The sequence below is a fragment of the Equus caballus genome, chromosome 17 (genome assembly GCF_041296265.1).
Source record: "Equus caballus isolate H_3958 breed thoroughbred chromosome 17, TB-T2T, whole genome shotgun sequence".
Lineage (NCBI taxonomy): Eukaryota > Metazoa > Chordata > Mammalia > Perissodactyla > Equidae > Equus > Equus caballus.
Window position 1 is genome coordinate 64,037,544 of NC_091700.1, and position 12,790 is coordinate 64,050,333.

General features: G+C 33.9%; 1 protein-coding gene across 2 annotated transcripts in view; it reads right to left on the minus strand.

The window, feature by feature from the left end:
* Positions 1-3,178: 3,178 nt before the first annotated feature.
* KLHL1 (kelch like family member 1) overlaps positions 3,179-12,790 on the minus strand; it is a 333,689-nt gene continuing 324,077 nt past the window's right edge. For both annotated transcript variants that reach the window (XM_070240346.1, XM_014732127.3), the window contains 2 exons: positions 9,821-9,992; positions 3,179-4,314 (listed from right to left, as the gene is read on the minus strand). In XM_070240346.1, coding sequence (XP_070096447.1) covers positions 4,255-4,314; positions 9,821-9,992 — 232 coding nt within the window. In that variant the 3' untranslated portion in view covers positions 3,179-4,254. The remainder of the gene's footprint in view (positions 4,315-9,820; positions 9,993-12,790) is intronic.

Here is a 12,790-nt window from a genome sequence, read left to right on the forward strand (position 1 = left end):
CACATCTCAACAACAAAAAGACTAACAACCCAATTAAAAATGTGTAAAAGATCTGAACAGACATTTCTCCACAGAAGATATACAGATGGCCAACAGGCACATGAAAAGATGTTCAACATCACTAACTATCAGGGAAATGCAAATCAAAACTACAATGAGATATCACCTCATGCCTGGCAGAATGACTATAATTAGCAAGACAGGAAATAACAAGTGTTGGAGAGGATGTGGAGAAAAGGGAATTCTCATTCACTGCTGGTGGGAGTGTAAATTGGTGCATCCACTATGGAAAACAGTATGGAGATTCCTCAAAAAATTAAGAATAGAAATACCATATGATCCAGGTGTTCTACGTACTGGGTATTTATTCAAAGAACAGGAAAACATGAATGTGTAAACATATATGCCGCCCTATGTCATTGCATCATTATGCACAATAGCCAAGACTTGGAAACAATCTAAGTGCCCACCAAAGGATGAGTGGGTAAAGAAGGTGTGGTATATATACACAATGCACTACTACTCAGCCATAAAAAGGGATGAAATCTTGCCATTTGTGACAACATGATGGATGTTGAGAATATTATACTAAGTGAAATAAGTCAGAGGGAGAAAGTCAAATACCACATGATCTCACTCAAAAGTAGAAGATGAAAACAAAAACAAGCAAAAACATAGAGACAGAAATTGGATTGGTGGTTACCAGGGGGGACAGGAGGACAGAAGAGGGCAAAAGGGGTGATCAGACACATGTGTATTTGGATGGATTATAATTAGTCTTTGGGTGGTGAAAATGATGTAATCTACACATAAATTGAATTATAATGGTGTACATCTGAAATTTATATAATGGTATAAACCAATGTTACCGAATAAAAAAAATAAAATTAATAAAAAAAAGAAACCATAAAAAATAAATAAAAGAACTTGCCACCCCAAAATATTCCTCTTTGGCATAAGATTATCTTGAGCTGATTATCTCCCTTTGAGGGGAAATTTCAGCTAAAGACAAGATCCACTATTTGGCTATTTAATTAATAGGGCATATCTAAATAAAGGAAGTATAGACAATAGGCTAATTCATCAATGAGGCTAATTTTCCTAATATATTGTCCAGTTTTTTTGTTACATTGATAACCCTAGAGTATAAATTATTCCTATTAATAGCACTATGCAATTTTATAATGTTCTGCAAATATTTTCAATTTTAATGCTGACAGTTAATTATAATAGAAATATATAATATAGTTCAAACTTATTTATAAAGTATGCAATCACTTCCAAACCTCCAAACAAGGTAGTACTGAATTTTTTTTTGTTGTACCTTAAAAGCCAAAAAAATACAATCAATCTTACAGTTAAAATCAAAGAGACACTATTTGTTAAGTTTCTCCTGTATGCTAGAGCAATAGACAGAAGGAGAGTAGAAGCATTAATGCATTCTCTTGAGAAATACTGGTTACTCCTAAGGAGTTCAAGTTAAATAAAACTCTAGCTTCACTCAAAGTGGGATCCTTAGTGTAGCTGAATTATCAATTGACAGAGTCACATTTCAAGAATCCTGGATTGGAGTCATGGCAGGGTAGGCAGTAAGACCTGGCGCACATTTAGAATGTGGCCTTAGTGGACAATTTTCTCTTCAGTAAATTGTGCAATGATATCTGTTTTCTCCATTTCATACAAGCTTTGAATTTGATGGAATAAATGAAAAGCAATAAGGAAAATTAATATATTGATGTATATGAGGAAGCCATTTTGGTTTAAAATTGATTTGGTCTGACCTTGTTTTTCCAGAATGACCTGACATGGCCTGTGAAGCATGCATTGTACATCTGCTGTAAACATTTACAGTATCCCAAAGCAAAAAAGACTGCCTTTAAGGGTAGGGATGGATGCCTCCTCTTATACCAGCATTTCTTTAAAGATAAGCTTTCCTTCCAAGAAACCAGTGTCAGGTTGACCTGCTATACACAGCAAAACATCTTGTGATTGTAGTAAAAAGAAAAGAGAGTATTCCTGTCACATTTGATGTATGTTCCTTGCTCCAAAACAGTATATAGCCATGCTGTACTCCTCACTACTCAGCAGTGCTTCCTTCCCTGGTGGAGACTGTTCTGCCGGGCTATAGTCCTCAGAATTGTCTCATCTATTAAACTTACCTCAATTTTGATGTATAGGTTGATTATTGCTTATTTGCATTGATAAGTTCATTGTTCAAACTGCTCTTTGATGTCCTTATAAGGTAAATTGGGTGCACATACTTATTGTATGTAACATAAGCACTAGTAGGCTAATATGATCTACATGTGGAAAATAGCTGGTTGAAAGCAGCAAATTTGTTTGGGGAAAATTCTCTCTCAGGAAACAAAATTACTCATTTTTTAAAATGTTGATAAATTTATTAACCAAGTTTTAAATATGAGATCACTACAAAATTTTACTGGTTAAAAAATAGATGTGCACCACTTGATCTTCTTCTCTATTCTTTAAAGTTTCAAAAATAAGTTGTCCACTCCAGTTAGCTAATATCATCTGTAGGTTCTATGTAGTGGAGAAAATATGTGGGCAGAAGAAATTGAATATACTTAACACTACTAAACTGTGTATTTAGAAATAGTTAGGATGATAAATTTCATGTTACATACTTTTAAACTACAATTAAAAGATTATTGATATTTCCTTAGCATCTTATAATGACATCGTTTTTTTTGAAATAAAATGTAATTAATAAACTTTACTGCAAGTACGTGTTGGGAAATTTCAGATTTCCTAGTATTTCCTTGACCCAAATTATCTATCAGTATTTTCCTCGGTTATTAGATTTCAAACATTTTTCATCACCCAACAATAAAATTCCATAGTTTATTTTGACTCAAAATAGGGATTTTCTTGTCTTTTCTAGCTCCTGCACAATTATGTGCACTCTCCTTATGGGATGTGTATTTTCTAAGCACTAATGCTAACTGTCTCAAGTAAGTCACTATAGAAAAAAACAATCATTAAAGATTGCATTTGATGTCAGAATAGTATTTAGGAGAAAATAAACTTATGTGTTGATGAAGATATATATTTCTTGATTTTTGAAAAGTGAACCAAAAAATTTTCCTATCTCTGCGTTGTGTTTTGTCAATGTTTTACTCAGATCTGAATTAAAATTTATTGAAGAAAGATACACTGATAAAAGCAAATTTTCTAACATTTATTAATTGTATTTGAAATTTACATGGGTCTATTAAGGACATTGTGTAATGTTTCCACTTTATGCTTTAAACAATTACAAACATTTGGCATAAAATAATGCGCATATCAGTGTAACAAGTTTGAAAAGTGGAGAATGAGAATTTGAAATCTGCCTTTCTTCTAACAATGATAATTAACACTCCAAATGAATGGACTTTAGATCTTTCTTTCAAATTTCTAAGTTCTGTTTTCTTATGAACAAAATTCTAAAGGACTTCAACATGCAATGGAGATATATATAACATTCAGATAACTAGCTTCCATGCTTGCACTGAACTCAACATAAGGCAAAAGCCCATTGTACTGATTCTTTGGCTCAGTGTGTTCAAAAAGCAAAGCAATGTGGTAAGCCTAATCAGAATGAGCCTTTGTGTTTGCCAGCTTCAGATTGCTAACACATTTGAGATAAAATTCAACCATCGTCTCTGATGATATATGCAGCTTTGATAAGCAGGACAGTTTGTTTTCTGAATGCAAGAGACAAGCATGAATCTTTTGCTCTAATTGTCCTCGTAGCTTAGGAAAATGATGAAGAAGCATGTTTGTTTTAATAAAACATCATTCTGCTTCCTGGTAAGACCACATCTGATTAGTAAGCCAATCAGATTCTCTCAGATGAAATATCATGTCTTTTACTCGTGGCAACCTCTTGGATATTGCCACAGATTATAAACAATCGAATGAGTCGTAGTCATGAAAGTATCCATGTCACAAATAGCTATCTCTCCTTTTAATTGGTCAAGAAAAACAAGCCTTTGGTAACTCTAGTTATTGTATGCTACACTACAAAACAAATGACCAGTAACCACTCCTGGACTAACTAATGCACGGCCAGATATTGTTCCTGTAGCAACTGGATGTTTTCTTGTTTCCTGTAATTCTCTTTGATCTTCTCCCTCTTTTGACATCAGTAGGTAAATCTGCAGAAATCCTTGTTCTTAAAGAGTTTTCTTTTTGCCCTCTGATACAAAAATAACCACTCCAGCAAATAAAATCTCTCCAAATAAAAATAAATCAAGGTTGCTTGATGACTACCACACAGGCACCTGCTCTCCCAATATTCAAGGAAGCCATCTGTTGAAAAAGAGGAAACACAATTTAAGACAAATTCTACTGTCATAGAAAAATATAAACATTATAATATATTTAAAACACTCAAAATCATAAATAAATGTACTTATATTTTCCCAATTTAGCCACAAGCAGTACAATTTTATCCACAATAAAAATGGGAATAATGGAAATGGCATTTACAAAAAAGCAATAATTTGTGTATTGAAATTTTTAAAACCTGTAATCACTTATGGAATTTTTAATAAAAGCAATGCAATATTTAAGGATTTTAAGTGAAATGAAGCTTCTGTAGAAAAGTGTGCAGCAAAGGTTTATTCTGGAGTTTGCGTGGACACATTTGTGATGATATTTTGTAGTGATAGCTTGGAGTATATTTTAGATGAAATAGCTATTACACTTATTGAAATAATTTTGAAGTTATTTCCCCAGATATTATACTGAATTAAATGTATTATTCATTCATTCTAAACAGAGATGTACAATGAAGTAACTTCAATATTTTCTCATAAATAGGCCATAATTACAATTGCAATAGGGCTTATTAAAAAAAAACTCACCTTATAGCAGTCACTGAAATGAGAACTGAGATTTTTTTTTAATAATCCTGAATGTGAAATTGGCTAGAAATATATTAAAAACAATAATTTTTACAGAGTTTGTAATGAAAATTTATTCCATGGAGGTAAGCCAAGATTTTAATAATTCAAGCTTTTTGATATCAATGATTTTTATTACAGTTTTCTGAAAGTAATTTATGCATATAAAAATATGAGGGTAGACTAGAAATTACAGGATATTATTTCAAACTGAAAAGAATTGAATAAAATTTAAGAAATAAAGTAGCTTAGAGCAAAATAACTCAGATCACATACATTATCTTATTTATTAAGAAAGGGCATAGCATCATTCTCTAAATATGAAAATTACCACTGTTATCTACTAGTTCTGTTAAATATACTTATTGTTACCTGCCATCCCTCTGCAGGTTAAAAAAAATAAAAAACAAAAACTTCCCACGTATTTTTTATTCTGTTCAATTAATACCTTAATTTTTAAAAAGCTAACAATGCACTTTCTCTTGTCTTTCCCATAGATAACTGCTCAAAATGATAGGAGGAAAGGAGCGTGTGAATATATTGGTAGCATACTGTACGTTAAGAATAATTTTTATAGATCACCACAGTGACCTTCATAATCCCATCGTCTATTGTCATCTCCGTATGACAGGTGTGTGAATGGAGTGTCAAGAGACAACATATAAATCTCCTAACGTCAGTCTATACAAACTGAAATAGATCTGACTCCAAAGGCATGCACTTTCCATTGTCTCTCTTCTAGTTTCCAATGATTTTCAAGCGTTGTTTCACATCAGAGTCATCTAAGGAACTTTTACAAAGGGTATGTGCTCAAGCCCCACCCCTCGCGAGGAACGGAATGAGTATTGGGTAGCTGTATTTTGAAGTTTTCCAAACACCCTCTGATGTTCATTCAATACTGAGAAGTACTGTGCAGATTTTCTAGGTGAAGCGTGGGGTGAATAGCCTCACTTTACGGCTACACCTCCATCTCCATCTATATCTCTGTACATGCTTGTATGTGTGTGTAAAAATTAATCTCTGCTCTCTTTTCCAAAAATGTACTATTCCTCTCGTGTTTCCTGTCTCAGTGAATAACACCACTCTCTACCCAGATGCTCAAGACAGGAACCTAGGCCACATCCATGACCGTTAATTTTACTCACTCAACCCTACATCTGAATAATCATCAAGCCTTCTAAGTAGATCTCCAGCCAATTTAATTATCCCCATTCCTACTGTCTTTAATCTAGCTCAGATTACAATTTTACCTTGAGTGGATTAGTATAATATCCTCCTAAAACATTTCTCTGACTCCAGTCTTGCTTTCTACTAACCATTTTTCACATCCTACCAAGTGCAACCATTTTAAAAGACATTTCTGATTATTTACTTTCCCTGCTTAAAATCCTTCATTAGCTCCACTTCAGTCTTACATAAAGCTAAGACTCTGTAACATGGTATCTGACCCTACATACTATAGACTTTGTTTCTCTTTCCAAATTCATGGCTTACCACTTTATTTCTTACCCAGTGAAACATGCCATGTGTTCTTCCTGCAGTTCTTTACAAATTGTGTTCTTAAACCAAAGCATCCCCATATTTTCATCTGGGTAACTATTACTCATCTCTCAGGCCCCATTCTACTTCTCATTTCCTGAAGGAATATATCTCTGCCCAACACACTTAAATTGTGTCATAGTGCTAAGTATTTCCCTTACCACAGAATTTCTCGTGCTATTTTAACTATTTAATATATTCTATAAAAATACATTTTGAAAATTGAAGAGAGCGTTTCTTCTTTCCCCCCTTGATCCAACTTTATTTTCTTTAATATATATTTTTAAAATCCTGCCCTGCCCTACCTCCAGAGTTATACCTTTTGGCCTTAGTATGATACCCTAAAAAGGTTGGCAACAGAACCAATTGGAAAAATGCACCTGAGTATGCGGATATCTCACCTGGCTTCCCTGGAGCTCATTCTCAACATCTTACGTATCTAATGTGCACACATAAACTAAACCCATGCACAACAGAGCAAACTGAATTACAACAATAATTCTCAATTAATTTATTTAATAAACATTCACATATCTCTTACTCCATGCCAGCAACTAAGCTAGTCTTTGGAGACATGACAGTAAATGACACATTATCTTTGTTTCTTTACAGCTGCAGGTGGATGCAGCATAACAGCACTATGACAGTATAGCAAGAGAGCACATGAAAGGCTCATTTTACTCAGGCAATGGGAAATGGAATAAAGTTCTTCTTTTTAGGACTTGAAGCACACATATTGTTCTTTCAAGTCAAATGCAAGAAATAAACCCAATGTTGAATAACAAAGTCAGCTTTATTTAAAACACACATATACACGCACACATGCATGCATGTGTTCTCAGTAAAACTATCTGAGGCATGAATCTCGCAATTGCTCCATAATCTATTTCCATTATCTCCAATTCTAGCTAGCTTGGGGAGTTTTCCAAGTACATATCCTTGGATATTTTAATATTGTTTGCTTATTTATTCTAATGCTTAGTCATATGGAGGTGCTAATGATAAATGGGATAACCAATTGATTTTGTCCATTTATGGGGTAAATAGAGGGAAAGTGACATATCTTATCCAACAAATACAGGAATCTTTTCTAGTGGCCTGGAATCCTGAAAATTTTCAGAGGGATTCCGTGTGTGTCTGCTAATAGTCCCTCAAGAGTCTTAAAAATATAAATAATGAAAAGATATGGACGTAAAACCTTAAAGTAATTTAAGAGCTTTAAAATGAATGTTTATTGTACTAAAATAAAATTGTTATAGAGCATTTTAAATACCACTTTGCTGTTTGTAAGGTGCTATATGATCCAAAAGAGTGTAATAAAATACAGATGAGGGAAAGTGGTCTTTAGCAGGCTTTTACCTGTTATTACTACATACATTATTTTGATTTCAATTTTAGAGGAATGATAAGTATAATGGCTCATTATTATAAATATGTAATGAATATATTATATATTTTATATGCCCATAAACTTTCTTTATGTAATGTTTATTTGTAAAAGTAGCATATTTAAAATACATGCCATTGAACTGGTACATTTCCTTAGCAAATCAACAATCATTAATCCATGCAGTGTTCCCTTTGTAAACACTAGGGATTCAGAGAGGTAAGAATTTAAAATATATACTCTAAAATGTTAGTGCAATAATTACTAGCTTCTTTTATATTTGCTGCTGTTTGGATAAAGAATGCTTCTTCTCTCACAATTAAAGTAAAACAGAAAATCACACGACCTGGTTCTCCAAATACTTCCCCTTCTTTCTTCCATTCTACTTTCTTTCTTCCTCCTTAGCCAAATTCATCTATCTTTACTAGAATCAAAGGGTTTTCCCTTGGGGAAGAGTAAGATTCATAAGGCAGGTATCTTAGCCTGGCCATTTGGAATTTGGTTTTGTACTTCAAAGATAGCCTATGTAAATATTGTGCTTGAACACATATCGTCAAAACTGACACAATCAAGGAATTTATATATCTTTAAAAGAAATTTACTTCAATCAGTGTTCAAGTTCTTCAGACAAGTTTTAGTCAGTTTTTGTGATGAAAAATAAAACTCTCTACCCACTGAGGAATACGAGGAGATAAGGTTGCTACATTGCTTCAACTCAAAAAGTCTGGAATTTTACTGCATTCATTGCTGGAAATGGTTTGTTTCTTTGTTTATTTCAACAGTACTGTGTTTTTAGTTTTATGATAAAGGAGAGGAATAACAGAAATAATGAGAGATTTGGAAAAGAAAGAAGGAAAGTAGGGAGAAATTAAATGTAAGGATATAAGTCTGAGAATATATCCATTCCCTCCGTTACAAGCAAGGCCATGGTAGCTGCCCTTCATAAGGTATTTTCCACTATAGTTAAGTATCCCTGCCCCTGTCTTCTGCCAACACTCACACACGCACCTACAGAAGTCCTCTAGATACAGTCCAGAATGGGAGGGGCTATATTCCAGCATGATCCTGAGTCTCTGACTAAAGTGAATATTCAAGGAAGAACACCTCACCTAAGATCAGCCAATTATTTCACTCCATCTTTCTGGACAAAGTGATTGTCCAGGAGCAAGCACTTTATACATGACAGACTATTCAGAGCCCTTTGCTGTTTGTCTGTTGTTTGTTTGCTAAGGAAGATTGGCCCTGAGCTAAAATCTGTTCCAATCTCCCTCTATTTTTTTTAGTATGTGGGCCTCCAGCACAGCATGGCCACTAACAGACTGGTGTAGGTTCCCACCAGGGAGCCAAACCTGGGCCAAAAAAGTGGAGTGCACCAAACTTAACCACCAGGTCACTGGGACTGGCCTTACTTTTTGTTTTTTTAATTGAACAAAGCCTTCTTTTATTTTCTGTTTATGGCTGTGAGGATTACTACTTGGAGCTTCCAGCAGCATTACTCTGTGGAAAATTCTTTTTGCAGTAGGTAACAATGGACCTAACAAAGATAGCCAAGCAAAACTGGGAGATAGAAAATTGATTTCGGCAGCCTTCCATCCCCTTATTCCAGTTATCTCTAAAACTAAGTATTCTAAAGTTAGGATTTTGTGAAGCAAGATATTCTACTTTTATTTTTTGCTTCAGCTAATTATAATTCCATTCCCATCCCTTGTTATTACTTATAACAAAGTGGAAATCCCATTGAAGCATGAATGCCACTTTTTAACATAAATTTCATTAAAGTATAGAATATATAACAGAAAAATTCACACAAGCATTTGGTTTAATGAACTTTTTACAAAATGAACATGACAGTGGACTAAAATAAACCACTTTGGGTTCAGGGTAATTTGACTGGCTAGATTATCATATATACCCCTCTTTTCCTAAGGAAGTAAATGAAATAAATACTCATATTTGAAGTCAGTTATGCTGGCAACAATCTTACCTGTGTCCATTCATTAGTTTGTGGATCATAGGATTCCATAGTGTTAAGGTATGTCTGCCCATCGTAGCCACCAACGGCATATAATCTGTCACCAAGCAGACAGACTCCAACAGCATCTCTGGGCATACTCAAAGGAGCCACCATGGTCCACGTGTCTGTTTTGGGATCATATCTAAAATGTAAGAATAATAGGACATAACATATTCTAATCACATTCAATTTTTACTATATAAATGATACCCTTTCAAAAGCATGCCATGAAAAAGAAAACTAAGTTTTTTCTAAAAGCTCAATCATTTGAGCAAGTGATCAAGAGCTCATATCCACAATGTCTGGCTTTCTAAACTGTAAGACATTTAAAAAATATACCTAGACTCTTACCTAGATGGATGCAGAATCATTTAACAAAGATGAATATCATGATTTCTTTCCATGAGGAGGTCAGACATGTAAATAGCTATTTTCCACAGTAGAATGAAGGTCTTTAAAACAGACGTAAACAAAGCACTATAGCAATGAAACAGCAGGAATGATTAAAAATCTGGAAGGATTATGGAATACTCCACAGGTGAAGTCTCCTTTAAATCAGGTCTGAAAGTCCAGTCTAAGTTTGTCAGAATGAAAAGGAGAAGTGTGTGCAAAGGAACTGGGGTGTTTAAAAAATGTATGGCCAGCTTTGAGGAAAGCAGCTGTGTAGTGTGGCTAATTTCAGGGGTTTATGAAGGAGCAGAGACCCTAAAAAGGTAGTTTTTGATCATCTGTAGATTGTCTGATTCGCAGAGTAAGATAGTGTTTTGTATGTACTCACTAGGAAAACAGGGAAGCTTTGAAACTTGGGAAAAGAATTACAGCATAAACAGAACTGTGTTTTAGTGACATTATTCAGGATTCACTGCAAGGGAGAGATTGGCAAATCAAGAGATTGAAGCAGGGGGCCCAAGTTGTTATTATTGAATTTAAACCAAAAATAATTTCATTTTCAGAAAGTCTGATTACCATACATTATAGTTGGATATTTTATATTTTGAGCGGCAAAAATCTGAAGAATACTTTGGTGAATATGTTTCATTTTAGCTAAGAATGACTCTTAAACTTCCCCTTTGCCTTTAACCTGCAATTGCAGGTTCAGATACAAAAATGAAAAATCTAGTAAGAACCCAGTAGAATAAATATAAAATAAGAATGGATGGAAGTATTTTTTTGACAAGCACAACAAATATATTCTTCGTTTGTTTTTCTTCTCTAGCCTTTTTTTTTTTTAGCCAACTGAAACTTTCAACCTACAGACTCCTAAGACAAAGAGAAATAAACACAAACAAGCCAAAAAAAATCACTATAGTTTATGAAAATAAACAATGTTGTTACAAAAGAAATGGTTGGGAGGACTCCAAGGATCTGGAATTTATATTTGAGAGAGAACATTCATGTTACCCAAGATGTTACATGCATTTACACAGCATTAGTTGGAGGAGTTTTGACTGCCAAAATGACATGTATGAAATGAGAACTTGGATGAATGCCTGCAAAACCAGGGCTACCTTAAAGCATAAGCTGTCCAGTAAAGAAAAATTTAATTTTACATGCTGTAGTTAATAAATGCAAAACATCACAGACACAAGCACATATAGACACACAAACACACAATCTATGCCCTCAAAATCTTCCTTAAAATATTTAAACTTTTACTATGAACATTTTAAAATATGTAAAGATAAAAGCAATTAGGATTAAAAATAAAAAAGAAAGAAGAAAAGAAAAAAGACATTACAAGGAATCAAATAGTATAATCCAGAATGTGGAATGTTTTATAAGATAACTGACTGAATGTTTAAGTTAACAAAAACCAATAATAATAAATAACTAGGAAAAGGTAATTGTTCTAAATTAAACGTGACTTAAAAACATAACAAAATGAAGTGAGTGGGCCTTACTGAGATCCGTAGGGCAGCAGAATTTGCTACACTAAAATATATCTCTTTGGCTTGATTTTTTTTAAGAACAAAAGACTTAAGAAAAAACTTTGACCTCTCCCTAACTTCCTAAAAGAATTTAACATAAAAGCCTTGTTGCAGAAAGGGGCTAATACCATAGGTAACTATTGACATGAACTAGGTGTAGTAGACAGGCAGGAACCTAGCAAGGCCCATTCGATCAAAGTCTTCTCCATGTCTCATTGTCTTTACAGACATGGTAAACACTTGTTTACCAAACATTTGGTTTCCATCTCCATGTAAATCATCTTCCTCCTGTTCGAAGTTCGAAGTCCCAAATCACTACCGCCACTCCCTCCTTTGTCTTTAGCTAAAGATGGTATTTAAGGTGGTGGCTTTGGCCATTTAGTGAGTTACTCAACTTTCCTTGATTTCTCCCATGTATACATGTTAGTAAGCTTTGTTTGATTTTCCCCTGTTGCTCTGTCTCATGTCAGTTTCATTCTTAGACCATCCAGAAGGACCTAGAGGGTAGAGGAATATTTCTTCCTCCCCTACAGATCCCAATGCAAACAGATCAACTATTAAAAGATATTTGAGGCATTTTGGAAATTTTCATGTAACTCGGGCATCAGATTTTAATAAGGAATTACTGGGAAATTTTTGTAAGTTGTGATAATGGCAGTGTGATTATGTTAAAAAAATAAAGTCCTAATCATTTTTCATTGTTTGTTTGTGGAATGAATTTAGAAATATTTTGAGCTAAAATGACATGTTTGAGAGTTTCTTTAAAGTATTTCAGGACAAAAAAAGACAGTGAAGGTGAATGGATGAAACAAGAATGACAAATTGTGATGGTTGTTGAAGCTGGGTAATGAGTACAGGCGAGTTTATTGTATTGTTTACTTTTTTGCTTGTCAGAAAAATGTTTGTAGTTAAAGTAACTCTAAAAAGAAGAATGTATAATGCACTTTAATTTCAGTGAGAAGTGAATGTTCTTTATATTTTATTCATTCTTCAGTAGAATCCAGTCTGGCTT